Here is a 27193-nt window from a genome sequence, read left to right as displayed (position 1 = left end):
GTAGTCCATGCCTATGGCAAGTTGAATGGCTGTTGCTTCAAGAGAAGTGTTCAATGATAAAAATGGGATGAAAATTTGTAATGAAACTATAAATTTTTCAAGACCCCCCCCCCCCCCAAAAAAAAAAAATATTTATGAACATTGCAGCAAATAGCTATAGCCAGAAAGCTCAACTACCATTTGGGCAAAATGCAATTTTTTTTTTTTATTCCTAATCTGTTTCAAGTTTGGATTGATTAATAACTATTTTATGATTGTTGTGAACTTCAGTGCAAGCAGAAAATGAAGTTGAATATTTGAGTACAACCCAAATTACAATAAGCTACATTCTTATTTTGAAAAGCTTTAACACATTTATTAAAAACCAAGGACAAGATTTCATGGCAGAATGAGGAATACAGGACTATCTCTATAAGAATAATTTTACTGACATGATCTGAGAAAACATGTGGAAGATTTAAAACAGTAGTCTAACCAACGAACAGAGAAACAGAAATCATGCAGTAATCCGAATTTGCATTCTTGTAATACCAAATGACGTAAGGATGACAATGGCCATGAGAAAGTTTCCATCGGAGAAGATAGCATCACCAAGTTGTGATCTGAGGTGCCCGGAACAGCATTAACATTGACTGTATTTGAAAGACTGTTCGGGAGCAAAAAGATAAAGGATGTTGGGTGTGTGTGATTATGGTTGTCAGGTATTCTGGTAAGTAAATGAACAAGCTGTGTGACATAAGTAATCACAAAAGCCCCAGCAACTTGACCAGTTGGAACTGAAAACTGAAACTAGCATTAGTTATGAATATAAACATCACCAAAAAAAAATTTACCTTACTGTTAGGACAAGTTAGGTTGGAGAAAGTTAAGCTCCAAAAAGTTCAAAGTGATTAGGGAGAATGATAGAGGCAACAGATGAATTTGAAAGAATTTGGTAGAGGAAGAGAGAAATTAAGTAGAGCAGATCAAAAAGAGATTCTATATAAGAAAGTCTTACAACAGATATCAGATTAGACGTAAGCACCTTTTGAAGCAAACAGAATCATAGAGTAAAGAAATAGTGCAACCAAAATGAGCAGTTTGGTTTGGGTTTTATTGGCGCATCAGCAACTGAGGCTATAATGCGCCAACCAAAATGGGCAGTGATTGAGGCAACCAATAATTGAGATTGCTAGTAAAAACAATGTATTAAATAAGGCCATGTATTATAAATTAAAGTTCTTTCCATATCTACACACATGAGAAACTATAGTATACTGTTTGATCAATGAAATTCAAAAATCTCATGAATATCTGTTCTAAATTTAATGGTGTGAGAATTGTATCCAAACCTCATTTAATTTCTCAAGTACCTATAATATCATAAAAATAAATAGAGGGTATTTCAGAATGTTGTTGACAACAAACTTGTAATGCAATAAACGCACTTTAAATTTAGTTTAAATTAGTTTAACTAGTTACATACATATATAATATATGCAAATGTCTCAAACTAATAAGGGTTTTTTTTTTTCCTTTTCAAGTCTGTAGATGCTATATGCAGGCACCTTTGTGACCTAACACATATACAATGGATAATCAAGTCAGTCAAGCAGTGTTAAATATGGGGATTTTGGTGGATAGAAGCTTGTTGGTGGCCACAAGTCTGATTCAACCACTAGGCTGATATTCGTCCAGACAGAGATTGTCAGGTAACCAATGTACAGGATTTCCATCATGCTGAAATAAAACGTTCCTTAAAATGGAGAATAGTGAAAATCAAGTTTCTTGGAAGTCAGTCTGAAACTGCAGAAATAGCCTATTTCAATAATGTGTTTAAATCCATGATTCCTGTCACAGAATGCTGAGCAGATTGAACTTGAGAGCACTTCAGACTATGAATAAGCTTTGCTCAGAGATGTCACTATACAACATAGAAAAATTTCAAGCATTTCTACTCCACACAACTGGTAAATGCAGTAAAATACAATATTACAACGTTTAATGTTATTTTGTTTTTTATTTTAATGTTCTAGCAACTTCAGTGATTATACATATTTCTGTTGAGTTTTACAATCAGCTTTAGCAGATGGTCCTTACTCTGATGGAGTCCATTACACCAAGGTTTTTACAGTTTCATGTTCATAAATGCAATTTACTTATTATTTTTTCATATATAAAAATCCAAAACCACAATCATAATGAAGCAGTATACAAATATTTTCAAATAGCTTTTTCTCATCTTTTTTTTTCCCTCTACCCATAATCAATAGTATCACAGGCCAGGAGTTCTTAAACTTTGCAAAATCATGAATCTGCACAACCTCCTGAAACAACTCTCCCAAAAATTAAAAAAAAAAAAAAAATTGCAACTTCCCTTAAGTTGCACATGACCCCCAGTTTGGGCACCTCTGCCATAGCCAATAAAATATATCATATCCATGACTACACTAGTTATATACATATATATTGCAAGTTTCAGAAGATTAGACTGGTCATAGAAAGGAGTCTATGTGAATGAAGAGTACCTAAACCATTTACGATTTGCAGATGACATTGTGGTCATAAGCCACGATCCGAAAGAATTAGAGGAAAATCTTAATTAGTTATGAAGAGTTAGTAAGGATTTCAGACTAAAAGATGAATATGGCTAAAACAAAAATAATGATGAACAAGTATGCCACAGAAAGGGATATAATGATTGAAGGGCAGTAATTGAAAAGGTGGAGTCATATACTTATCTGGGACAGGTCATCAGTTGTAATAATGATAAATGGCTAGAAGTCAAGAGAAGAATAAATTTTGGATGGATAGCATTCAGGAAATATAGTCACATACTGAGGACCAATATCTCAACTTGTCTGAAACATGAAATAATGAACCAATGTATACTACCCACCATGACTTAGGGAAGTGAAACTTGGCACTCACCAAAAGAATGGAAAAGAAGCAGAAAACTCCACACCGAACAATGGAACGAATTACATTGGGAATCAGACTGTTAGATAAGAAAAGAAACACATGGATTAGGCAGCAAACTCAAGTAAAGGGCATTCTTATCAAAACTAAAGAACTAAAATGTCTTGGGCAGAACACATAGCTCAAAGATATGATAATAGATGGACTAAGAGAATAACAGAATGGTACCCAAGAGGAGCGAGAAGAAAACCTGGAAGACAACGACAGAGAAGGACAGATGAAATTCATGAGTTTCTGGGTAGTAAATGGATGGCCATTGCACAAAACAGAAGGAACTGGAAAGTTGCTGGAGAGGCCTTCACATCCTGCAGTGGACTGAAAAATGGCTGATGATGATGATGATGATGATATATTATATTTATTTATTTTATTTTTTTTTGCAATGCCATCTTACTTCTTTGGAAAACTGAAGTATTGCTCATAGAATTCGTTCTAAATAAACAATTGGAAGGGCAGTTTCACCATACTTTTTGCTTTCCTGTCACACTTAATTACAGACATTAAATTTCTGGAAATTTAATGTCAAGGCTAGACTACAGTAGCAAGGTTTAAATTAGTGGGAGTGCTGTTGCTTGGGAGAGAACTGAAGGGGAGGGAGTTGAATGAATTATGATCTTACAAAATGTGCTGCTGGTGCAAATTTTATGAATCTATCTGGAACGGGACATGATACACAAAGAGGATATATTTATGTGTGTTTGGTGCACATATGATAATGACATACGTTGCAAATGCAACTTTTGGATGGTCCCAAAGGAAAGCCAAACAGTGATGGATGACAAGTGAGATACTAGAGCTAATGGAGTGCAGGAAAAACTTTAGGAACAAAGAAGAGGAAAAATATAAGATGTATGATAGTTTGATTAGAATGGAAATAAGGAAGGCAAAACATGTATGGATGGAAGAGAGATGGAAAAGAATTAAATATATGCAAAATGAGCACAAGGAACATCTAGTCCAAAAAGAAGTGAAGGGAACTATGCAACATCAGGAAAAGCCATGCAAGAGGTCACATTCTAGATAAAAACAACAGGGAAATAGTGTGCAAGCAACAACAACAAAAAAAAAAAAAAAGAAAGAAAAAAAAAGCCAGATGGCAAGAGTATCTGAGGGAATTATACTGCGATGGGGACAGAGAACTAAGGAAAGACAACACCCAAACAGATGGTGAACATTAAGACTTTCTGATTGAAGAATTGGAGCAAGTGATTAAGTCAATGAACAATAGCAAAGCAGTTGGCATTGATAATATCCCAGCTGAAATGCTCAAGTACCTCGGAACAAGAGGAAAACAACAGCTCCTTAAAATGTACAGACCAATGCACAACAAACCTCACAAGGCATACCATGAAAATTCTTTTGAAGATTATTCTACGCAGAATTGAAGGCAAGATACAAGACCAAATTGGAAAAGACTAGATGGGTTTTAAATGGGGCATTAGCATAAGAGAATCAATATTTGCTCTGAATATGCTAGCAGAAATATCAATTTAACATCAGCAGAATTATTTATATTCTTCACTGACGTTAACAAAGCATTCAACTGCTTGAAACATAATATCCTATTGAGGCTCTTGAACAAACTAAACACTGATCCCAAAGAACTAAGGATACTACAGCTACTACACTGGTTTGCAAAACTTAAGGACCAACACTATTTCTAAAAGGTTACAACCACAAAATTAAACAGCCTCTGGCAACTTGCATAACTCTGTACATTCAGTATAAAGCTGGTGCACATGCAAAAATTTGAATCTTGATGAGAGGGCTCACATAAACAGATAAAAGCAGCAGTTATGTGCAAATTACTGCATGGTTAGCACGATTGTTACAGACATTTGATTGGTTTCATACAGTGCTACAGACAATGAAATGGCCAGTACACAACATCTGGATGACTTTACCTGGGATCGAATAATTGGGAAGCTCAAGGAAGATCGAAGTGTGAGGAGCGTGGCTGCAGAGCTCGGTATCACCCATAGCATCATCTCACGTGTGTGGTCGGCCCTTGGAATGACAGGTACAGCTATTAGAAGGACCAGAGGTGGTCGTCCATGAAAAACAACATCCAATGATGACCGTTATATACTCCTACAGGCCAAGAGGGACCGAACCAGCTGCACAGGACGCAAGATATCATGGTTCACTGTGGCGGGGAGACTCCACAAAGGTGGACTGTTTGCCCAACGGAGACACCGTTTACAGTGGTGCATCAAACACAAGGACTGGACAGCAGTGCAATGGGATAAGGTACTCTTTACTGATGAAAGTAGATTCAGTCTTGGCAGCAATTCTGGACGTCAGCTAATCTGGAACCATCACTGAAACCTGTCACCCTGCAACCATCACTGAAAGGGATCGATATGGCGGTTGAGGTGTTCTCATCTGGGGAGGCATTATCTTGGATGGATGTGCACAACTCCAGAAACTGGAAGGCGGTACTGTAACCAGTGCACGCTACTGTACTGAGGTATTCCTTCCCCGTGTGCATCTGTTCCGAGGTGCTATTGGCCCCGAGGTTGTGTTTATGAATGATAACGCCGCACCCCATCACACTGCAGCTGTTGGTATGTTTTTGGAAAGTGAGGACATTGTTCGTATGGATTGGCCTGCCCATTCTATCAATCTAAATCCCATAGAACATATATGGGACACTCTGGGGAGATGCCTAGCGGCATATCCACACCCGCCAGAAAATGTTTACCAGTGCAAGATGGTGCTGACAGAGGAATGAACGATGTTACCACAAGAACTTAACAACATTGTTCTAAGTATGGATGGGCAGTGCAAAGCCTGCATCGACATTAGGGGTGGCCATATCTCTTACTGAGGACCACCTCTTCCCTTTGTTCCATCTTTGGCAGTGATGCATCTGTATCATGGCAGCCAGTGCTATTTTGCCATTTTTTGAATAAAGTCCCTCTGTACAGTTTTGTTTCCGTTATTGTGTCGGTGTTGTTTCCTTAATCATTTCTGTACCTCACGAGGTTCCTTTGGTATGCTTTTACCATATCCAGGCCACTCCTATGAGAAGCTAGAGGTGAAAACCTGACTGGTCCTCTTAAGTTTTGCACACCAGTGTATAACTTGAGCAAGAAGTGGCAATCACTATAGAGGGAGAAAACACAAACTGGGTACAAATTCAGAAAGGAGTGAGGCAAGGCTGTGTGTTGTCTCCTATGCTGTACAATCTCCACGCCAAAACCATTATAGATATAATACAAGAGCCTAAAGAAGGAATTATTGTTAATGGTTATCAGTAGCCGATACTGCCCTCATTGCAACATCAGAGGGAAAGTTACACATACTTCTCAACAAAGTTGTAACAACCAGTGAACAGACAAGCTTAACAATTAATACCAAAATGACCAAAACTATGGTCATAAGCAAAAACACCTCACCTAGAATCAAAATATGCTGCAGCAACTCCCCCAACAAACAAGTGAATAGCTTTAAATATCTAGGGAAGATCTTCACAAATAATAATGACCAAGGCACAGAAATTAGATGCAGAACTGGTATGGCCAAAACTTCCTCTGCGACACTAAACTAAATTCTCAGAAAAGATATTGAATGGCCAAATGCTACATGTGGAGCACCATCCTATATGGATGCGAGACTTGGATCATGCGAAAAGCAGAAATTAGGAAACTGGAAGCCTTCAAGAAGTGGATGCTCAGAAGAATGATCAAAATTCCATGGACAGATTGGGTCACCAATGAGCGGGTTCTTAAGAGGTCAAGGACCACAAGAACACTACTAACTACAATTGCAAGGAGGAAGATTGCCTACCTTGGGCATATTATAATAGGCCCTCTATAACCTGCAGGAACTAATCCTGCAAGGGAAGATTAAGGGTAAAAGGAAGACAAAGAAAAAAGTGGCTTTATAACATCAAAGAATGGAAAGGGGATCTTTTGACACAAGAACTATTTCAAAGGACTAAAGCAAAGGATAGCGCTGGCTGGAAAATGTTTGTCTCCAGTGTTCAAACCGAACACGGAACCTGAAGAACTGTTTGGTGCATAAGAGCATGAGGGAATTATGTGCGAACTCAGCATTCTGAGAGCATTTATAAGAGCTAGGAGAATAGGGTGAATGCCGTCAAAGGAATTAAAATGGGGACACATCAAGCTCTCAGCTGCCCATCTTTCACACAACAGCACTTAAGATTCAGGAAACACAGCAGAAAGCTACAAGCCAGAAAACACTGTTCCCACAGGAGGTAGTAATTTCTGGTGACTATGTCATGAAAACAGAAAATATATTGTGCAAAAAGAATAAATGGAATAGGATCAGGGCAAAAAAAAAAATGTTAGAGCAGAAATCTTTTCAGAGCACAAAAGGTGACACTATTATACAGGTTAGCACTAATGATAATAATAAGAGTAGGATATCTAATGACTTATTTAACAAAAATAAAGAAAAAAAAAAAAGAGTGGTAATTAATGAACACTGCTCTTCGTGGATAAATATTATCAGTGAAGATCCAAGGTTTGGTGTTGGTCCCAAGTTTTCTATATTTATGAATAATACTGATGAAGGCATATCAGGCTTAATGTCAATGCAGATGATACAAAGTTGGCAGGGTGATTAATAATAGGAATGATGTATGCTACTGCAAGAGGATCTAGAAATGTTAGGCAGATGGGCTGAGAAGTGGCAATTGAAGTTTAATATTTTTAAATGCAAAGTACTGTCTATGGGTAGCACTAACCCCAAAGTAACATACCAACTGTGTGGTACTACACTCAGAGTAGTGAAAAATGAAAAAAGACCTGGGGGAAATTGTGCAGTCTGATATAAAATTCTCTGCACAATGCAGACAGGCTGCCAGAACAGCTCATGGGGTTTTATTAAGGAATTTTGCTAGTGGGAATAAGGTGATTATCCCTTTGTATAAGACAATGGTCAGACCACATCTTAAGTACTGCATACAGGTCTGGAGGCCTCATTTTAGGAAGAATGTAGAGCTGCTGGAACAGGTACAGAGAAGAGCAATGAGACTGGTGAGGGGGAATGAAGAGGTGCTCTTATCAAGGACAGCTTTAGTTCTGCAAATTGTAGTGTCTGGAGACTAGGCACCTGTGGGGTAATCTGACTGAGGTGTTTAAGGCTTTGAATGTATTGAGCAAGCTCAATGCTGATGAATCCTTCGTCTTGCTCAGATTCGCACATGAGGGGGCACACAAATGCAAATTGAGGAAGGACGGTTGAAGGATAAATGTGTGGAGGTTTGCCTTCAGCCAATATGTGGTTGATTGCTGGAATAAGCTTCCATCCATTGTTGTAGAAGTGGATATGGATAGTTTGAATAAATTCAAGGAAAAACTAGACAAAGTATTGAATGAGATGGTTACGTGATTATTTATTTATTTTTTTTTTTTTTTTTTTGGCTGATGCTGTATAAACTTGCTTTCTTGCAAAATTTGCTACTGCTAACGCTAAATACAGGATAATATTGGGAAAAAGTCAGGAGTTAGAATTTAAATTTGAAAGTGTCTGCTTCTGTCCAGACATGATAGGAGGGAGTACATTTTGGCTGTGGAGAGATTGTGCAATGCTCATGGTGTACATTCTTTCACAACATGGTCTGTGCTTTCTTGCTAGTGGGAGACACACTTAAATAGAAGGGTGCAAGAATATCTGCTGGTGATATTAAGGCAGTGATAGGTGGGTCAGAAAACTGTTAGCTTTGGAGGGGGGGGGAGACATGCACAGACTAATACATTAACTAAACTTGCAGGCAGGGATGAAACTGATTCTTACACTACCTCTACTCGAACATGCAGCATCCCCTAGAAAGGAGGTGTAAAGGGTTTCAAGAGCTGCTGCGAGTCATCAATGAAGGAATAAGTAAATACATGGGCTGTGTTACAGTAACTAAGAGTAAGAATAGGTGCATGTACACTAATACAAGAAGCACAGTAAATAAATTTGATGAATCTGAAGTACTGATCAAGTCATCAAATGCAGATATTTTAGGGATATCATAAACATGGTTTCATTCAGACATAAGGGATGCACTGTTTGAACATAGGGAGTATGCATACAGAAAGGACAAACAGGACAGGAGTGGGGAGAGTTTATGATATTAGTTAAGAAGCATATTAAATCTAAGGCACTGTATCTAGTTGACAACAAATGTGGCCAGTGCAATGTTGAAACAGTTTGGTGTGTGTAACACAAGGAATGAGAAAAGTAAAGTGAGAGTAGGAGTGTCTTATAAACTAATGAATGTAATGAGTATAAAAATAGCTATAAAGAGAAATAGAATGGGCTAGTAAATCCAAATATCTTGTAATGGGGGATTTTAACTTTCCAGATATTCACAGGAACTTGTGGGTGGGTCGGGCGCGCACGCGCACACAAGTAAGACTTTTGTGGATTGATTTATAAGGGTTTTAACAATGATATACAGCAATGGGTTAAAAAGAGGTAATTATCCCACAGAATAAGGCAACGGGCCACATCTTAAGTACTGCATACTGATCTGGACACCTCATTTTAGGAAGGATGTAGCTGCTGGAACAGGTACAGAGATGGGATGATGGTTTTCTACAGCAGCATGTTAGAGAGGTAAGAGAAAGCAATGTTCTTAGTATTAGCAAATGATAAAAAAAAAAAGCAAGCATATGCAGCATCAGCCATAAAAAAAAAAAAAAAAAATCACCTAACTATCTCATCTAATACTTTATCTAGTTCTTCCTTGAATTTATTCAAAATATCCAATTCCACAATAATGGATGGAAGCTTATTCCAGAAATCAGCCACACACATTGGCTGAAATGCAAACTGCCAGACATCCATTCTGCAACCATCTTTCTCAATTTGAATTTCTGTTCCCTCATGCATATGTGCATAGTCTGAGCAAGAGGAAGAATCCCATCAGAACAAAGTATGCTGAAGTCATTCAAAACTTTAAATACCTCAATTAGAACACCTCAAAAGTGCCCAGTCTCCAAATGCTACAATTTGCAGAATTGAAGCCTTTCTTGGTAAGAGCACCCCTTTGTTCCCCTCACCAATCTTGTTGCCCTTCTCTGTACCTGTTGCAGTATCTCAACACTGTTCCCAAAATGAGATTTCCAGACCTGTATGCAATACTCAAGGTGTGGCCTGACCATTGCCTTATACAATTGGATAATCACCTCCTTATCCATGCTAGTAAAATTCCTGTATATCATTTAGAAGATCCCATGAGCTGCTCTGGCAGCCTGTCTGCACTGCTCAGAAAACTTCATATCTGACTTCACAATTACTCCCGGATGTTTTTCATTCTCCAATATCCTGAGTGTAGTACCGCACAGTTGGTATGCTACTCTGGGGTGGTGCTACTCATAAACAGTACTTTGCATTTATCAATGTTAAACTTCAATTGCCATTTCTCAGCCCATCTGCCTAACATTTCTAGATCCTGTTGCAGAAGCATACAATTATTCCTGTCATTAATCATCCTGCTGATCTTTGTATCATCTGCAAAGTTGGACATTAAGCCTAATATGCCTTCATCAATATCACTGATTAATACAGAAAACAACAATAGGCCCAACACTGACTGGGGACTCCACTAACCAACTTAATTCACAAAGAGCAGTGTCCATTGATAACCAATCTGCCTTTGCCAAATCAATTACCCTTTCTTGATAGCAGTAATTTGTCCTAAATGCCACACTGCTCCAATTTGTACAGCTGTCTTTTGTGTGCAACATAATCAAAAGCTTTGCTGAAATCCCAGTATATGATTTCCAAATAATTTTTTGCACCCAGTTCCTTTGTCACTGCATCATAGTATCTAATCAAACTGGTCAGTCAAGATTTCCTCTTAATGAACCCATGCTGTGACAGAAGTATAAATGCACTCCTGTCTAGACGGTCCTGTATCACTTCTTTAACCAGTGATCCCATTATGTTCCCTGTAACAGAAGTTAAGCTAACAGGTCGGTAATTATTTATGTCACCCTTTAATCCTCCTTTGCGAATTGGTGATACATTCACAGATCTCCAGTCCACAGGGACCTTCCCTGAATCCAATTACGGTTAAGGGTTTCTTGATCTGATTATCAGCATCGATTCATTGTATATTAAGAATACGAAGGTAAAATACCCAATGAGTGACAGTGATCATAGCATAATAATGCGGTATTTAATTAAAAACATAACTACTGTCAAGGGTAAAGGGAAGGGCTTTCTTTCTTAAGAGTGACTACAGTGGGGCCTAGTGATGAAATTACCAACAGCAAATTCTAAATGTGTAGCATTCAGGGATGTAATCGTAAAAGCTACTAGGCTTTTCATATCAACTAAGAAATACTGTTCAAGGCTTAGACCAAAATAGATGTCATACGAGCTGATGAGTCTTGTGGCAGAGAAGAAGAATGTCATGGGATGTAGGTAAAGTATCAGGTGATACAGATGCCTATGGTAGATATAAACTACTCTGCAATAATGTCACTAAGGAGGTTAGGCAAGCTAAGGCAGATGAGAGTATAAGAAGTCTCTGACAAAGAATGCAAAAAAACAGCAAAGACTTCTTTACTTATTTTAATAAGAGAAAGAAGTAAAGGGTTTAACTGTATAGGTCCACTTAATGTCAATGGTCTAGTTTCCAGCAAGTTGTTGATTGCTGGAACAAGTTGTATTTGCAGGTAGTCGAGGCTGACAGTTTGAAGTTAATACTTCAAACTATCAACCTCAACAACTGGTGGTTGACTGTTGGAACAAAATTCCATCTGTTGTTGAGGAAGTAAGTAGTTTGAATAATTTCAAGGAAGAAGTAGACAAATTATTGGAGGGGATGGATAGAATGTGGGATTTTTTTAATTTATTTTTTTTGGCTAATACTTTTTAAGCTTGCTTTCTTGCATCATATGCCACTACTAATAATAACAGACTGAAGTTTGTTCCAACAATCAACTACCCTCTGGCTGAAGGCAAATTTTCACACTTCAAGTCCTGCAGCCATCCTTCAATTTAAATTTATGTTCCCTCATGTGCTGCTTGAGAAAGAGGAAGATTGCCATCAGCATTAGGTTATTGATCCATTAAAAGCCATAAACATCTTAGTCAGATCTTCCTATAACATTACATTATGCTGAGTAAAAAAATAAATAACCATAATTCCATAATACATCTTAAAAACACTAATGGCCATAATATGTGAGCTATGGAATAAAAAATTCTTCCAGCATGAATTTTGTGGATTTATTTTCTGTGTTTGATACTATCATTATTAGTATTTATGCATTATTAGCAAAATTCTTAAAATCATTGCTTACAGCCCTTGCTCTACAATTTTACGTTCGTGACAATTAAACTCATGATATTACAGTAGGTAGTAGTAGTACTAGTAGTTACAGTAGGTAGTAGTACTAGTAGTTACAGTAGGTAGTAGTAGTACTAGTAGTTACAGTAGGTAGTAGTAGTACTAGTAGTTACAGTAGGTAGTAGTACTAGTATTGCTACTACAGAATAATTTCTTAGTTCTGTCCAAATGCTTAAATGTGTAAACTCTTTCATTAAAGATCATACTTGACACTTTTCTGTTCAGGATCATCATATCTATAAATTATATCCACAAGTATTCTGCAAGGTGGATGGATCCCTTGCCTGGGTTTATATTTGCTGTTATATTATATTAATATTGTTATTCTAGCTACATGAGTCAGTTATTTCACATGTTGATGACAGTATTTTATACTGACTAAGCATAACTCCTCTGATTTCATCAGCCAAAACATAGAAACCTAACAAGAATTGCAATATCTAACTTAATATATATCAAACTTCAGACTGAAATGCAACATGAGCAAAGCTAAATACTTGCTTTACCCAAGTAAGCTTGACTTTGGTTCCATGAAAAATAAAGTCATTGGTTAAAAAATTAATGAAGAACTATGTAGACATGGTGGATATGTTAAGGGGTAATCTTGTCTGACCAATCTGAAATCGGCCTGAAAATGGGATTCCAAAGCAAATTTAGAAATGTTCACAATCATAATGCTTTCAAATAATTTTATTCACTTAAGAAACCTACATAATGCCCTCTTGTAATCAACATATAAGATTCTCCTTTAGAAAGCAACTAACAAAATCAGAAAACTAGTAAAAATGCTTTAAAAAAAAAACTTATTGTAGTTGAACTGGAAAGTAAAAGTACCACCTTCTAATGTTTTCTGCTGATCATAGCATATCAAACTCTGATAAAATTTGTATAGCTCAGTATGAAATTAAACCTTGATTTTACATAACTTTAATACTATGGACTACATAGAGTAAATCCCACCACTATTTCTGATGATAATTTTACAAATGCAATGATGAAAAATCTTTAATTCTGAGCACCTTTTTCATCATTAAGATGAAAAAAGTGCTCATAATGGTAACCACTGTGGCTCCATGCATGGTGCAGGCAGCAAAAATCACTGAAAGTGTTTCATACAAATCTGACTTGCTTAACTTGTTTAACACATACCCTAAACTGTGCTGCAGAAGAAGTAAGATGTTCTCTGATGTGATTAACCCTACTGTAGACAACCTGGGTCTTTTATACACAGATCAAATATAAATCTCGTGCTATAATTTCTACTCTGTCTACAACACTTGAAACTCCTACTACCATTCAACAAAAACGTTTTCTTTGATTTCTCCATTTAAAATTTTACAAATCTCTGTTAGTTATCATGAAAACAGGAAAAATACTGGATCAAGTATCAAAAAATGCTATCAAGTATTTTTTAGTTTAATTCCTGCATAAGAAAATGGGTGTGATCCTAACTAAATGGCAATTTTTGAAGCATCAGTGGTTTGCATGCTCACTGTAATGAATGAGAAATTAGCTAGGGCATGGCAGCCATATGTGGTTCATTCAGCTAAGGTGTCTGCACTTGCTTAAATCAGAAAAGAAACTATGCAACAATAGTTTGTTTGCATGTAAAGAAAAATGAAAGTTCACACTCCTTGCAATGGATTGTTTTCAAAAAAATAAAAAAATAATAATAATATACATTTTATATCTTCAATGGTATTGCATTTATTAACAAGAGTTCAAAGATATTTATCTACTGGCAGTTGCATTATAAACATACAAAAAGTATGTCAAACTGAAACCTTACCTTGTGTGATTATAAAAAAAAAAAACTCATTATTCATAAAGATTTTTTTTTTTTTTTAAATTTGTATGGCTGCACAACCTTTCCATTATATGTATATTTTACTTAAAAACAAAATTTACAAGGCAAATTTTGTATTAAAAGCTGTATCAAATCGAAAAACATAAAAGAACCAAGTCATATAAATACGATTTAAAAAATAATAATAACTAATGTGACTATTAATACGCATATTTGTTTGTGTAACTAGATAGTATTAGTAACTAAGGGGAAAAAAATCATTAAAATAAAAAAAAATACAGAAAAATGTCAGTAAGTTACGAACAGAGTTATAGTTCAACACAGATGTTGAAATAAAATTTGATAACAGCATGCTTTTATGCATTCATTTTTCTGTCCTACTACCTTGGGATGTATCATTCCCCCAATGATAGCAACAAGACATGGGCTTAAGCCTACTTCAGAAACGACTTCATTATCCACAAGGTGACCTAAAATTAATATTTTAGGTATTAATTTTAGGTCAATTAATTTTTATTAGTATTTTAATTTTTTATTCAAATAGCAACACCAAAAAGATAAAAATTTGCTATTCATTCAGAAACTGAGATGACTATCACATGTTTTAAGACTTACCAGTCTCCTCTGAGATAGTGGTTAGCTTCAATTAGCAACCAAATGTGTTGAATAGTGAATTAACACATTTGCTGATGGCTTGACCTATGACCTTACAGAACCAATTCAAAAATCATGAGATTGACTCAATCTGGATTGGGAAGGGCAGACATATTTTTGGGCTTTTTTCTCACTATGGCTGAATTAGCCAGCTTTATTGTTATTGTTATTTGGTTTAGGAGCATTAGCAACTAAGGCCATATTGCTCCGGGGATATGCGGTGGTCATCCCTGACCTTTCCGCATCCTACGTATTTGGTGGTGACGGGTTCGAACCTCGGTCTAATCAAGAAGCGTGTACTACGCACTGCTGCTCCTTCCCACCTGGCTACGGAGGCGCCGAATTAGCCAGCAACTGGTAAATATTGCTTAACAAAAATATTTGGTTTTTCTTCTGGAAAATTGGAAGAAAATAGTTCTTAAAGTCAGGTGGATTAAAAACCCCTTCATGAATGTATGCATCAACCACCAGCAAGTCTGTTAATGTATCAAGTGTAAATAGTGTGAGGGAGGAACAATGAGCAATGTATTCAGTAGCCAAGCGGTGCAAGGAAGGAAGGAAAACTTTAACTGAAAATCAGAAAAGTTACATGAATATTAAACCTCTAGTTCCGGTTGACCCATTGCAGCAATTAAATAGAGGAACAAGGTTATATATGCCAATGCAGGTGTTGAAATAATTTGTTAATGATACACTGCTCGACATTATATTTTGCTGTCTTAGAAAAACAGAACACAACAAAGGAGGGAATTAAGCATCCTCCTAGACCAGTGTTTCCCAACGTGGGTCCCACGCCCCACATGGGGGCAATTTGATTGTTCAGGGGGGGCAATTCAAAAATTGCTCGTCTAGAGTTTAAAATAACCGCCTACTATGATTTAACTTGTACAAAAGAAGAATTGTTGGTATCTCAATTTTAAATAAGCATTCGTTAAATGTTGTACTTTCTATAGAGTTGCACTTGAAAGTTTGGAGTAATATCAACTACAGTTTGCTCGGAGAGTATTGCTTACTATGCCTAGTGAAGGAATAGTACATACTGTATTGGACGATTGCTTATGGCATATGCAATGTGCAAGCAAAGTGGTTGTCTACTGTAGCCTACCGCAAACTCAGCATGTTATATGAAATAGGTAATTCCTTTCATACAAACGCTCGTTTGGGCATCGTGACTGTACATTTGGATAGGTTTGACGATCTCAGATTAAAATAAAAATTACTTTGTCCACGCACAGAATTATTATTAATGAAGAACCGTGATATACAATGGTATGTATTTGTCATATATGTATTTCTGTGGTCTCAGTAAATAAGCAAATAAGTCCAAAAACTCGAATTTGCAGGAGAGGAAAAATAAACTTCACACTCTCATATAAACACGCATATATTCGAATATACAAATATTTATTACTCACGCTAAAACTACAATAACGAAGATAGCTGCGTGTCACATAATAGTAAATAATAAATACTTTATTATAGTGCACTTATCTCATTTTTGACAAATTAGACTTATCTGCTTGTTCACAGAGACCACAGATTTAATAGCCCGAATTCAGTAATTCGTGTGATTTATTCATTCAAAAAGCGTACTAATAATTAATTTTGATATATTAAAATAAAATTAAATTAACTTTAATGCATAGTTTATTTTTAGTTTTTGATTTATCTTATTTATTTCTTTCAGTTGCGCAGTAAAATGAGTAGTGCAAGTAAAAAAAAAGTTCGTCAGTATTCAGAGGAATACTTAAAATTTGGTTTCATACCCGCTATCCACGATCAAAGGTCACCTTTTTGTCTTTTATGCCAACAATGCTTGACCAACGAATCAATGAAGCGAGGTCGTCTTGAGGCGCATTTGAAGGCGAAACATAATGCTCATGTAAATTCAGATTTAGATTACTTTCAAACTTTAAAGAAGAATTTTGAAAAAAGAGCAACATTAAAGTCTCTGTTTATTGCTCATACTGCAACTGTCAATCGTACTCTTGAGGCTAGTTATGAAATTTCTTTACTCATTGCTAAATCTGGGAAAAATCATACTATAGGAGAGAATTTAATCAAACCATCAATATCAGCATTTCTTAAAACAGTTCTGGAAAAAGATGACAAAGACGTGAAAGCTATGCCACTCAATAACAATACTGTTAGCAGAAGAATAGATGAAATGAGTGAAGATATTGAAATACAACTTGTTGGAAAGCTGAAAACAAGAAAATTCTCAGTGCAAATGGATGAATCAACTTTGAGAGACAGTGAAGCCGTACTGATAACTTATGTGAGATATATTGATAAAGGTAATTTTGCTGAAGAAATGTTATTCTGTAAATCATTAGAGAGCACCACTACCTCCAAAGATATATATAATAAGCTAAAAAATTACTTAGATGACAATAATATACCAATGAAAAATATAACATCTTGCGCTTCAGATGGTGCTCCTAATATGATGGGCAAGAAAAATGGCTGCTTAAAATTGATGAAAGATGAGAATCCAGAAATGCTTCTTGTGCATTGTGTTATTCATAGGGAAAACTTGGTAGCTAAAAATATTTCGCCTGTTCTTCATGAAGTACTAAAATCAGTTATAAAATGTGTCAATGCTATTAAAGCTAATGCCAAATGTGAGCATCTCTTCAAGCTTTTTTGTGAAGAACAAAATGGAGACCATGTGAGACTTTTACTTCACACTGAAGTAAGGTGGCTCTCGAAAGGGAACTGCTTGAAAAGATTCATGGAACTATTTGATACTATTAGTGACTTTTTAAGTGACAAACCTGAAATGAAGCATCTGTTAACGGTCGATGGTAAAGCATTTGTGAGTTATTTAGCCGATATCTTTGAAAAACTAAATATATTAAATAAACAACTTCAAGGAACAAATAAAACTCTCGTCGATGCAAAAGCGAAGATATTTGGTTTCATTACATTTATTGAATTATGTCAAAAATATATTTGTAACAAAAATTTTGAACAGTTTCGTTGGCTGCAAAAATGTGAAGTGACTGATACCGCTGTACTTGTTATTGTCGATCATCTGAAAATTCTGTCCGCTGATTTAAAAGAAAGGTTTTCTGATTTAAAACAAATTGATTTTCCAACCTGGATGATGCAACCAATGTTAGTGGATTTGTCTGATGTATCAATGCAGTACCAAGAAGAACTCTCAGAAATGCAAAATGATGAGTCAGTTAAAACTTTATTCAATATAAAAGGAGCGATGGCATGGCTTTGTGATGAAACAGAAATTAAATACCCAAATTCAACCAACTTTGCAAGAGAGCTATTGTTACCGTTTCCATCTTCATATTTAGCTGAATCTGGATTTAGTGCCATAAATGATTTGTTCCTAAAGAAAAGAAATCGACTGGATATCACAAAACGGGGAGACTTGAGACTGAAGCTGACTAAATTGGAGCCCAATATAAAATCTCTCTGCGGCAAGCATCAAGCACAAGGGTCTCACTAAATTTAGTGCACTCATCTAGAAGTGACTTCACATGGAATGTTGAAATTATTAAACAATTAAATAATAATTACTAAAAATTAAAATATTATAAAAAAATCTTTCATATAAATTATTTTGTACTTGAATTTTAGTTGTCCATTATATGTTTTGAAAATTTACTTACTGTTTTTTTCTTAATAATTTACCTAAGTTTTGTGTCCTGAACAAGTTGTAATTAGGCTTCATTTAGGGAATAATTCAATTTTTGAATATAAAAAATATGTATATCGGTGTTTCCCAACGTTACATAGGGGGCATCAGAATTTTAGAAAGACTTAGGTGGGGCATGGTAAAAAAAAGGTTGGGAAACACTGTCCTAGACAGTAAGACAGAAACACAAAATTCAGAGATACTATTATCAAATTATTCCAATGTGACTGATTTTTTCTTTCAAAAACGTTTTGTGTGAGTGTAAATTTCTGAAGTTCTGCACAAGTACTTACTGAAGTTCCTCTCTGCATATTTACTACTCTTGTTAGTTCTGTCCAGATAATCTAGTTGAAACTTCATAATTGAAACAGCTTTAATCATGAATATGTTTCATTAATTTCCACCAATCTTCATTAGTCATTGAAGTGTTGATTACAAAATCATTAATGCTTTGATGACATCCATGGAATAATTTTCCAGTTTGTGTAAGTGATGCTCCTCTCATCACTTGCATCCAAATTACTTTACATGAATTGCTGTGAACACTGTCCACAACATCCTAATATCAGTAACAGACAAATGTTGAATTAAATTTCAAGAAAATATGGTTATACTCAACAATTATCATTTAGAATAAGTGGAAATCAATCAGAATGGCCAGTGTAATTTTGCCTTCTGGCAGTTCTCTACTGTTTGTATCGTGCTACAAGTATCATCTTATCACATCCATTGATGTTAAAAGATACAGACACTGACAGAAAATTAGTCACCTAAGTAATTTTTAAATTAATGTGTAAACCCTGCAACTTCATTTACGATTTTTTTTTGGATGCTGTAATTGTGTTTCCACTTTCCATTCAAGATAGTCCCATAAATCATTCTCTAGAAAATTTAAATCTGGTGAGATGCAGTGGTCAATTTAAACGTTGTACTATTCTCTTATGTTCCTTGTGCCAGTTTAAAACAGTAAAGGCTTTGTGAACTGGACAGTTGTCATCCTGAAATACATGAATATCAATATCAAATTGTAGCAGGGTACTTAATGATTTTGTAATAACTAAGAACAAAGTGGAGGAGAAATTGTTGAAGTTGAAAATAAGAAAGGCACCTGGAGTGGGTGGGATCTATCCAGTTATATTGAAGGAGGCGGCAAAGGAACTAAGCAAACCCTTAGCCATAATTATGAGACCACCCTTGGACTCGGGGGAGGTCTCCATGGACTGCAGATGTATCCCCAATTCAAAAAGGAGGATCGAAGGGTGACACGAGTAATTACAGACCACTTAGTTTAACTTCTGTTCTGGGTAAAATAATGGAGTCACTGGTTAAAGATGCATTGCAGGATCATCTAGACAACACTGCAGCAATAATTCAGACAGCATGGGTTTGTTAAGGGAAAGTCTTGTCTGACAAATTTGATTGGATACTACGATGTGGTTACAAAGGAACTGGATGCAAAAAATAATTTTTTATATCATATACTTGGATTTCAGGAACGTTTTTGACGCTGTTGTGCATGGAAGACGACTGTACAAATTGGAGCATAATGGTATTAAGGGTAAGTTGCTACAATGAATACAAGGGTGGTTGAGTGGGAGAAGACAGAGAGTGGTAATCAATGGATGCTGCTCTTCGTGGACTAATGTTATTAGTGGAGTCCCACAGGGTTCGGTGTTGGGCCCACTGTTGTTTTGTATATTTATCAATGATCTTGATGAAGGTATATCAGGCATAGTGTTGAAGTTTGCAGATGATACAAAGGTTAGTAGGGTTGTTAATGACAGTAATGGCAGTGTGCGATTGCAACAGGATCTAGAAAATTTGGGCAAATGGGCTGAGAAGTGGCAACTGAAGTTTAACATTGACAAATGCAAAGTACTGCATATGGGTAGAAGTAACCCCAGAGGAACATACCAACTGTGTGGTACTACACTTAGGGTGGTAGAAAATGAAAGAGACCTGGGAGTAATTGTGCAGTCAGATATCAAGTTTTCTGAGCAATGCAGACAGGTTTTCACAGCAGGTTATGGGGTATTGTTAGTGATATACATGAATTTTGCTAGTAGAGAAAAGTTGTTATTCCTTTGTATAAGGCAATGGTCAGGCCACATCTTGAGTACTGCGTACAGGCCTGGAGGCCTCATTTTAGGAAGGATGTATGCTTGAGCGTGTACAGAGAAGGGCAGCAAGATTGGTGAGGGGGAATGAAGGGATCCTCTTACCAGAGAGGCTTAAGTTCTGAAAATCACAACAGCTGGAGACTAGGCACCTGCAAGATGATCTGATTGAGGTGTATAAGGCCTTGAATGGAATAAGCAAGCTGAGTGCTAATCAGATTCTTCTTCTTGCTCAGATTACGAACCTAAGGGGACATAAATTCAAATTGAGGAAAGTCAGTAGTTGTAGAATAGATGTGCAGAAATTTGCCTTTAGCCAGCGGGTGGTTAATTGCTGGAACAAACTTCCATCTGTCGTGGAAGTTGATAGGTTAAATAAATTCAAGGAGGAACTGGACAAACATTTGGAGGGAATGGTTGTGCGAATTTTTTTTTTGGCTGATGCTGCATAAGCTCATACGCTTTCTTTCTTGCATCACATGCCACTATTACTATCATGAGTAATCCTAATATGTTCAGCAAAAGGCACAACCTGACCATCCGGAATATTTGTACAGCCAGCCTGATTCATGCTGGTTGGTATTCCAAGTAGGGGAGGGCTCGCTTCATAATAGTAAAAATATCCCAAAACATTAATGAGTTGCCAACTGCTTGTATGGCACCTTGTACACAGTCTTGATGAAATGCCCCATTGCTTTTCCTGTGAACTCAGTGCCTGCAAGATTGGGATGTGTCAGACTACATCACAGCTTTCCAATCATCAGCGATCTAGTTTTTATGCCATTTAGTTGGGCTTTCTTCTTTTTTTATGTGGAGCTTTTAACGTTTGTCTTTTTCGGAGGATTCTACTCCAGATATTCATTTTATGCAATTCTCATCAGAGTGCTCTCTAAGAAATTGGCTGATGAGGTCCTTGATTAACTGTTTGCAGCAGTTCTGGCTGTGTTTGAAATCATTTTTCATATATCTGATGCAGTATTCACTGCTGATCGCTCAGCACAGAGTGCGGACTGCAATTCTGCCACTGATTTCTGGTTGATTTTGCTTTGCATCATTTCTTAAAAACTTTTTATTATTCTTTCTGAAATACGAGCGCTGTTCAATAAAGAATAATCATAATTTTTCATGAACAACTGCACTGCTTGCTATTTCTAGATGAGCTGTAGAATTTAAGACCACTCCAAGCTATATCACATAGCTGCACAGTTGACTCATGTGAACACAGTGTGTTAATTGTAATGGAGCTCCAGGGATTTCCCCAACTCTGTGTCAGGTAATGTGATGAATACAAACTCTATAAAGGCCAGATTTATGTAGGTTAGTGAGTGTTTGTGTAGTTTGGTGTGGAGTTGTGTTGGTTATCTGCCCTCTTAGCCTATGGGCCTGTGTTTTCCCACAAAAACCTCCAGTTTACTGTCCATCACCATGAGGAGGCAGGCTGGGTAGTAGGGAGTATGAAAGCACTGGCAGAGCGAATGACGTGTGCACAGTGTAACCTTGGCAGTCAGTCAAGTTTTATGCCTACTCAGTTTTGCCCACATAATGACGTATGTGACAACGCGTGTGCGCGGAACAGTATGCTGCTCTCAAATTTTGTTTCCATCTCAAAAAAGCATCAGCTGAAGCATATGAAGTGTTAAAAGAAGCTTATGGTGAATTTATGCTTCCATACAATACAGCTTGCAGGTGGTTTAGAATGTTTTAGACGGATATGATTCAATCACAAAAATTGGTGGTCCTGGAGCTCCAACCAATGAAACCATAAACACTGCTTCTGTAATCACAAGAGAAGATTGTCATAAAACAGTAAGGCAACTGGCAGAGATGTTGATAATATCAGTAGGAAGTACACACATAGTATTCACCACCATTCTTTGCAACCATTTCCAATGACATGTGTTTGTGCACTGGGTTCCAACACTACTCACACCTGAGCAACAGAAAGTTCACATTGGAAATTTGTCAGGAGTTGCAATTAATGGTTACTGAACATGGTGAGGTACAGCACATGGTGATAATGGCGGATGAGACATGGCTTCATCATTTCGACCCAAACAAAGATCACAGCTCTGTTTGGAAGTCTACATCATTGCTAATACTGAAAAAAGTAAAAGTTGTGGATTCTGCGGGAAAGATTATGCTCTTCTATTCTTTTGACATTCAAAGATGGTTTACTAGCATGTTGTGCCACATAACATGACTGTTATGGGAACATCAAATAACTGTTACAGAACTACTGCATACTTTGCAGTTATTGCAGTTATATCGTGGTTGTTTGCGATACATTCATCGCAAACAACCACAACTGCATGTAAATGGAAGGGTGCTGCCTCACGACATGGGAGACCTCGCATTGCTCATATTGCCATAGAGTACTTAGCCAGCATTAGTATCAAATGTATTCCTCATCCACCCTATAGTCCTGACCTCGAACCATGCAATTTTATTTCATTTCCAAAATAAAAGAAGTTGTGAGGAAAATGTTTCTAGAAGATGTTGTAAATATATCAGAGGCAATTCTTAAATGCATGCTGAAAAATGGCTTCGAACATGTTTTTGATGAATGGTATAAATGTTGAATTAAGTACATTTCATCAAATAGGAACTACTTTTAAAAAGGCCATAAAAATATTGATGATTAATAATGGTATGTTGTGAGGGGAAAAAAATTATGATCATTCTTTAATAAGAAGCCCTCATACTAGCAAATTCAGCTACTTCTTTAAAGGATATCCTCTAGATGCCAAATGCTATCACTCCTTTTTTGCCACTCACTAACACCTTTTTCACTAACATCGTTTCCACACATTCATCTTTCATGTAAAAACTGTTGCTTCGTCAATCACAAAGATATTCCTGTAAATAAAATAAAAAAAAAAAAAGGTTAGCCATACATTCTAATTTCATTGCTGTAAGCAAACAAACGTGGAAGATACATGTGTTCAATCTGTTATATGCTCTAAATACCACAAGTGACTAATTTTCTGTCCACTCTATATCTCTGCTTTTACAAAATAATTCTTGCTTACAGTAAGGCAAAACTTCACTTCTGGTAACTTTAAAATAATTGTGATGTATTATATACAGTTCTAACATGCAAGTTAATTTTAATTATCTTTACAGGAATAGGTTTTTTTATAAACATATACTAAGTTATCAAAGCAAATTTTGGCATGCATATTTAAAATATACTAATAAATTTTTAATTTATGAGAGGATTCTTAACTTTTATGAGGATTAAAAAAATTCTGGAAAGCTTTTCTGATGTATTCTACCTGACACACCAACATTAGAAGTTAGCAGGCACATGCATGTATACATGATCCATAAAAGCTAAATATAGGCAAAACCATGTAATACTTCTCAATGATAAAATCTATCCTGAAAATATTAGAAACATGAGATATTCCAACTTCAAAGCAGACTTTTTCATCATTGAAATAAGAGCATGATACACTATTAACCAAACAGTTTTTATACAATATGCTACATACACAATTTTTGCAAAGTTACATACAAAAATGAAAGAAATGCCTGGTTGCAAATTAAACTTACTGGACTTGCAGGAGTACGAGGCCAGCTGGGACTGGAAACAGAAACACTATCAAAGTCATCATGGAAAGATGACATGGATGCAGCTCCAGGAGATGGTAGAGTATTAGGAGTTGGAGGATGAGACATAGTAGGCTTATTGTTAGGTTTAGGAGTTTCAACACGTTCCTCTGGTAAGGATGATGAAGCTGAAGCATTTGATGCTTGGCTACCTTCATCCATAATTGGAGGTGGTGGAGGAGGCTGTGGTGCACCAGGGCCTCTTCCTTGCTGCTGAAGCTGAGGTTGTGGAGTTGTAGGCTGGGAATGCTCTGCAATTCCAATAACAGATGGACTTGACACGGTTACAGCTGTGGATGGAAGAGGACTGCTGATGCTCTGGGTAACTGTGGTTGGTGGAGTGCCTATAATGAATGAAATAAGCATATATAAAATCATAATAATAATAATAGTAGTGGTAGATCATATCATTATTATCAGTTACATGACAATCTATCCACTCTGCAAAACAAAATACTTTCATTGAATTTTACATAAACATATATATGCTTTATATATCCTTCAATGTGATATAATAGTGTTTAAATTTTGCAAAATCATTATTAAAACGCCTTACTTTGGTATATTACGATTAAAACTGTCTTTGTTCCATATCATTGCCCATTCTAGTCCTCTCAGTCATCTAACTTTATATACTCAACAAGAATTCAGGAGACTGACACCTACACTTTAAAAATAATGTAAGGTATGCTTCTCTATGTGAGGCACAACACAATCCAACACAAGCACTGATCAAATAGAAAATGGCAAAATTTGTGCATGTAAACTTCCCCTCAGCATACAAAGCTAAATTTCTTTTTCTTGGTATAGGATGGAAGTTGTTTGCATTATGCAGAGAGAAGATATTTCACTTTTTCTATTTGACTCTTGAAAAACAGATAGAAAGAGATACATGAGTGGTGCACAAGAATTCATTTTATGAACAATAACATATTTATTATGTGTCATCTTCTTCTCCTTCTTAATGAAGTCTTTGTCCCATGTCAGTCTGATGTATTTCATTTTATTATTTTTTTATATTTTATCTATGAATGTTCCTGTGGAATTTATCAATAGGATACAGAGAGTATCCTGCACAGAATCCTAGGGCTAATAGCTAACAAAACAAATCTACGGATAAAGAAGCCACTGTTAAGACAACAGTTATCCCTTTGATGCACCAGCCCATGGGTACGTGAAAACACTTGGGATAAGACAAAAAGATCAAAAGTTTATGTCTTACATAAGAAACACAGCAGAACAATACATTTCAATACAAAACTTGGCCGTGAGGATGTTCTCTCCCCCCCCCCCAATTCTACAATAATAATATCAATTATTTTTGTTCCTGGGTTTGAGCAAAAATATCTGCTCTGCTAAGGATAAATATGTGGCACATAGCTAAAAGTTAAAGATCCAAATAATAATAATAAACTAAAATGAAGCAAATAAACGTGGCACACGCGCGCACACACTAAAAATTTTTTATATGAAATATGTAATCTCAATTCCCTTATTTTTATAACTCAATTTCAGTTAATTAGAAATAATTAACATAAAAAAATAATGAAAATAATGGTAGGGGAGGCACCATACTTTAAAAAAATTTATAATTTAATTCTTAAAGTCAATTTCAAGCTAGCATACTTTAAATAGTAATATTATATTTAGATAATGTGATTTATGGAATTTAACATAAATTAGTGAAACCATTTTTCAGTATTGTTCATGAGACATTGTTCAGCAATAGAATCACAAGTGGTGTTACATAGCTATTTATCTTCATCTATAATCTAAAAACTCCTTTTCAATTTTAGCTGCTTAATGTGATAACAAGATGGTTTCTGCAAAGACAGACTCTATTTTATGATCCCCCATTATTAAAAAGCCATATGCAATAAGATTACATGACCTTACATAACATGGGATGTTCCAAACAACTCTTCTACATCACCTAATCCATTCTTCAAAATTCTTATCCAGAAACTGCTGCACATTTAGTCTATAGTGTAGAGGCAAACCAGCATATTGCCAAATTAATGTAACTTCCTTGTATCACAATGTTCTGTAATTCCAGAAACATAACATCTTTAGCATTTTTGAATGTACACTGGCAGTGATTGTATGTCTTTATGCAAACTGATATAACAACAGCCCACCAGCATATAGCCAATGCTTCTTTTCTTGAAAGTACAGAGATGTGACTAGCATACTAGTCCAAATATAGTTGACTTATTTGGATGGGGTCACTTTTATTATGATTTTGTTAAGAAAAGTGAACTACAGGAACACACACACACCAAACAAAAAAAAAAAAAAAAAAAACCATTAAATTAAACATTCCAAAAGTTTGAGATTCATAAGCAGTACCAAATTTGAGTGAAAATTTAACGGGATTAAAAACTTTTCAGTGACTAATCGTCCTATCCTTCCAAGCCACCTTATTATATTCATATTATTTTACACTATAAATTATTGATGTGCAGAATTGAAAACTATATGTTAGTTAAAAATAAAATGTTCATCTCATTTTAAGAATTATTGTTCTTATCACATTTCATTAATTAATGAAATTTTTTAAGCCCAATACCATATTAAGGAAATAGTTTTATTTCACTATTTGATACTGCTGAAAAGTTTATTTATTTAAAGAAAATAAATAAAAAATGAGAGAGAGAGAGAGAGAGAGAGAGAGAGAGAAAAAAATATTCACAAAAGAATGGACACTTTTATAAAATATTCCAACTGTTGGGAATATTTCAGTTGGAATTAACGAAGCATAAGCAACATTAAGGAGGTCAATTTAAATAATCCATGAAAAATCAACTTCTCATGCCACATGTCACACATAGGAGTTAGGAATAAGGTTTAAAAAGAAAATAATTCCTAGAAAGGACAAGAAAATAACTCTTTCCAAAACAGATTTGCTAAAAACAATAATTGTGATAAAGATCAGTTTAACTTCTGTCATCCACTTCTTAAATTTATGCAGGCTAATCCTTGCGACTGCAGCACATTTTTTATATGAACAAGGCTGTGTAAAACACAGACAAATGAAAATTTGAGAAATACGATGGCAATTC

General features: G+C 35.8%; 1 protein-coding gene across 1 annotated transcript in view; it reads right to left on the bottom strand.

The window, feature by feature from the left end:
- Window positions 1-27193, bottom strand: part of LOC150081198 (trithorax group protein osa-like) — a 199878-nt gene that overhangs the window by 164629 nt on the left and 8056 nt on the right. Inside the window, exon 2 of the mRNA XM_090379370.1 lies at window positions 24075-24475. Within this exon, the coding sequence (XP_090235496.1) occupies window positions 24075-24475 (401 nt within the window). The remainder of the gene's footprint in view (window positions 1-24074; window positions 24476-27193) is intronic.

This window comes from Mastigoproctus giganteus, chromosome 8, assembly GCF_048544385.1.
Source record: "Mastigoproctus giganteus isolate SK-2022 chromosome 8, ASM4854438v1, whole genome shotgun sequence".
Classification (NCBI taxonomy): domain Eukaryota; kingdom Metazoa; phylum Arthropoda; class Arachnida; order Uropygi; family Thelyphonidae; genus Mastigoproctus; species Mastigoproctus giganteus.
Note: the sequence above shows the minus strand (reverse complement) of the source record. Positions and strands in the feature narration are given on the sequence as shown.